The sequence below is a fragment of the Argiope bruennichi genome, chromosome 2, assembly GCF_947563725.1.
Source record: "Argiope bruennichi chromosome 2, qqArgBrue1.1, whole genome shotgun sequence".
In the NCBI taxonomy this organism is placed as follows: Eukaryota; Metazoa; Arthropoda; class Arachnida; order Araneae; family Araneidae; genus Argiope; species Argiope bruennichi.
In genome coordinates, this window is record NC_079152.1 from 50,166,018 (window position 1) to 50,169,935 (window position 3,918).

General features: G+C 33.6%; 1 protein-coding gene across 1 annotated transcript; it reads left to right on the plus strand.

Annotated features, from left to right (window-relative positions):
* The first annotated feature begins 315 nt into the window (after window positions 1-315).
* On the plus strand, window positions 316-1,029 carry LOC129960522 (multiple coagulation factor deficiency protein 2 homolog). Its single transcript, XM_056074014.1, has one exon. It carries the CDS (start codon window positions 398-400, stop codon window positions 848-850), a length of 453 nt encoding a protein of 150 aa, XP_055929989.1. The 5' UTR covers window positions 316-397; the 3' UTR covers window positions 851-1,029.
* The last annotated feature ends 2,889 nt before the right edge of the window (window positions 1,030-3,918 follow it).

Genomic DNA, 3,918 nt, shown 5'->3' on the forward strand with positions numbered 1-3,918 from the left:
GGGTTTGTGACACACCTGGAAAAGGATCCGAAGACGTTTCGAAGCAAATAGTATATGCTTTGATGTTAGTAATACTATAATCATTTTGCCAAGTTGGTGGTCATAGTTTTTGAAAGATTTTGAACACGTTACTTGCAAATCTCTTCATGAAATAATTTAACTTCTCTTTTCGAGGATATAATCCTATAAAATCAATTTTAAAAAATAAAGTGAAATTTTAAAATACTGTACAGTTTTTTAAACCCTTGAAATATACGTTTCGAAAAATCAAATTCTGAGATTAACTTGGGTATATAAAATCAGTCGGAGTTCTCTGAAGTCATCACTTCGACGTGTCTTAGTAGAATTTATTTCTTAATCTTTTAAAAAGCGTTCAGGTTTTAATTTCCGAATAAAAATGTGTTTAAACGTTGTTTTAATCGCCAGCATTATCTTCGCATTTCTAAACTATGTCTGCGGTACAACCGAAACGCATGACCACGAGCCTCAACTCATGATGTCCCGTTCGGCCACGAAGGATCGTCGTCACATAGGACAACACATGGGCGATGTCGTGGACATCGACCAAATGGCTGAAGACGAGTTGAAGTTTCTCTATTTCAAGATGCACGACAGCGACGATAACAACATGCTGGACGGATGCGAGTTAATCAAGTCCATGCTCCATTTCCACGTCGAAGAATGCAAAGCTCTTGGACCTGAACACGCCCACCACGGTACGACGAAGGTCTTCGGACACGACGAACTATCCTTCATGATTGACCCCATCCTCTCCACGGATGACAGGAACTTGGACGGCTTTATTGACTACCCCGAATTCATCATGGCGCAGAAATCCAGAGGTTTCTAAGATGCTGCTGTCGGTAATCCGAACTTTTTAATTGCTTGCGACTTCCTGCATTAGATGCAAAGTAGAGAAAATGAATTTGATATCTGTGTGAACATGACGATAACCTCTTTCTGCACCAATGTTGAACATTGCTCTGTATTTTATAGGTAGTAAATAAAACTGACTTTTACCTAGCTGCATGTGATTCTTCCGTTTACTAGCGTGTAAATATATTTGCATGATGTTCTCAAACCCGGTAAGTAAAAAGAATTCTCGATTTCATAGGAACATCTTGAAGTTTCTTACTTTATAATGAAGTACGATGAGCTTCGGCTAAGAAGCGTTCATTCTTTAACATGCAAAATACAACAGCGCTTGGACGTCCATTTGCTTGTGTGGCTTATCAGTCTTAAAGGATATGCCGATCGGTAAATTAAACTGTAATTTGCTTCTGGAGGTGCATGCATTCAAATTTGCACTTTACAAATAATGGATTCAGGTTGGGTAAATCCCAATTCCGTTTCTGTCGAGGATACTGGGGTTTTTATGCTTAATGGCACAGACTGCCCAGGGTCCGTGTTGGCGATAATGAGTATCTGAAGTTTTTGCTAATATGGGTTGCATGTTAAGATGCTTATCGCTTGGGGTGTACTTCAAGGGTTTATTGAAAAGATAAATTCAACACGTTTTCCGTTCTTTATCTTTGAAATTCAAGATCGAGCTGTAGTCATTTTTAAAACGGTTATTTCATAAAACATCTTGCGCATTTATTCGAAGTTTTTCCGCATTAATTTTTACCCTCTAAATCTAAATTTATTTGCATGATCAATTCCTAATTATTTCAAGGTGACTTGAATAATTGGCCTTTTCCATTTAAAAATATCATGCGTGTGGAAATTGGAGGTTCGTCTTTTCTCGAATTGCAGCGAAACATTTTCAATTGCCGATTCATAAAGACTATGTAATCCATAAAATCAAAGAAGGGGCTTTTCGCATGTGCTTTCGTTTAAGTTTAAAAAGAAATGAGGAAAAAATATTAAAGCAAACTGCGATTCTGTTATTACCAAAAATTGGGAAGTTTGATCTAATTTGCCAATGTTTAATTATAAAAAAAAATGAAATTGCCTTCTGATATTTCAGTGATTTAACTTTCCGAAAATGGCAATTCATATCGTAATAAAAAGTTTGATTTGAAAATGGTATTTCTCTCTTAAGCAGTTGACTGCGCTCAACTGCCTGCCAATCCAATACTTCATTTTAGTGCAGTCGACGTGTAATTTTTCTCATAAATACGAAATCTTATTCACTTCACTATTTTTCTCGATTTATATGCATCATCGTTTGAGTTTGATTATGCACCATTTAAGGGGCTATCAAAGTAAATTCCACAATTAACTTGTCAGTGTTGGAAAAATGAAGTATCTAATAGTCAATCTTAATCATAGCATGCAATTATGATACATATTAGTACATTCGGTGAAGTCCCGCAATCTTTTGATGGAAAAGGATTCGAACTCTTCGTCGATCCTTAAGTCGATGTTGTCTATGAATAGAAAATTGATTTTTAAAATTATGATTATTCAACCACTTTCGCTCATTACGTAATTAATATTTTTAGCACAAATGTTCAATTGATAGAAGTACAAAACTTACCACGGAAGTAAATTATGATTAACGTTCAATGTTTCCCGAGTATCTTCTTAAACGGTTTTACACTTTAAGTGTCCAACTTCTTCAGGCATGCTTACTTCCCAGCCACAGATAATCAAAGATATGAATGCTGACAACTAGAGATCGATGAAAATGTGTGACAAGACTGAATACATTTAAATGCATTGTTTTGTGATCTTCTGATTAAAATTTATTTAGGGAATGAAAATTTTTAAATGCACAAACAAACCTGCTTTTATGCAGTCGATAGGGACCGTATAAAAGAATTCGCACAAGAAAAATACCAGAAATTTCATAAATAGCTATAACAAATTTTTACAACATATTAAAGAAATTTGCATGCGAGGAAGAGAGACAGTATTAAAAATAATATCTCTTAGAAAAATCCATGGAAGAAAAAAATAAACATATCTATCTCAAAATGTACATAGTTCAATCCTATTCGTCGTAATCCAAAATCGCATCTTTTTCTGATGAAGTGATTCAAAAACATTTTCACCCCTTGAAGATATTAAAATTGATTTATTTTTGAAATATATTCTTTATTTTATTTTGGAATATTACCTCTCCTTGACGCAATATGTACATACATTGCATACCATACACATGCACATTGTATTAGTATGCATATGTATTTTAATAGGAAACATTACAATGGTGTTATAATGACAACACGATTGGCAATCATATACCGCTTAAAAAAAGGACAACACTAAAACTGTTTGATTGTATAGAATCAGCCAACAATAATTAATGCAGCCTGAGCGAAAAGTATATTGTCAATCGCAAGTGTCGTCCGAACAGAAAATACAAAATGCTAAATGAAAGTATATTGTCATTCACCGGTTATTGACAATGTCCGAATGGAAAGTTCATTCTCAGTTCTCCAGTGATTGATAAGGCGCATAACGGGGTTATCGAAAAATATCGCGTCACAAGCTGTTATGACAAAAACTGCAGTTGTTAGTTGATTGAGAATTACATTTGTTGAAAGAAATGGGAGAAGACTTTGTTACATAAAATAGGATCAATATAAAATTAATTGAATTCTGGAAAATATTTGCCAGTGGAGAATTTTTTTTAAAATCCAGCAAGTTATTTTTTATTAAAGCAAACCAATGAATTTTTTTTTTGGAAAAAGGGCAAAAATAATACATTGAGAGATTGTTGATTCAAATAGTATTTAAATATCATTCAATTATTAATCCATTGTAACATACGTTGCATATCATTGTAAAAATTATCAGTTATTAATACAATATATTCAAGTATCAATCTAAACGACTTTGTTAGTGTAGTTTCTATTCTACAGTGGATCTTCCAGTCTATTAGTGGAAGTAGTTCTAGGTATTTCTTTTGATATAAAACTTAATTTCTCAGAATATATTGATGATTTAATTGCAGAAACACATTTAAAA

What these genes read in the sequence shown, in the direction of transcription:
- LOC129960522 (XM_056074014.1), top strand. Translation starts at nt 398, where the DNA reads ATGTGTTTAAACGTTGTTTTAATCGCCAGCATTATCTTCGCATTTCTA.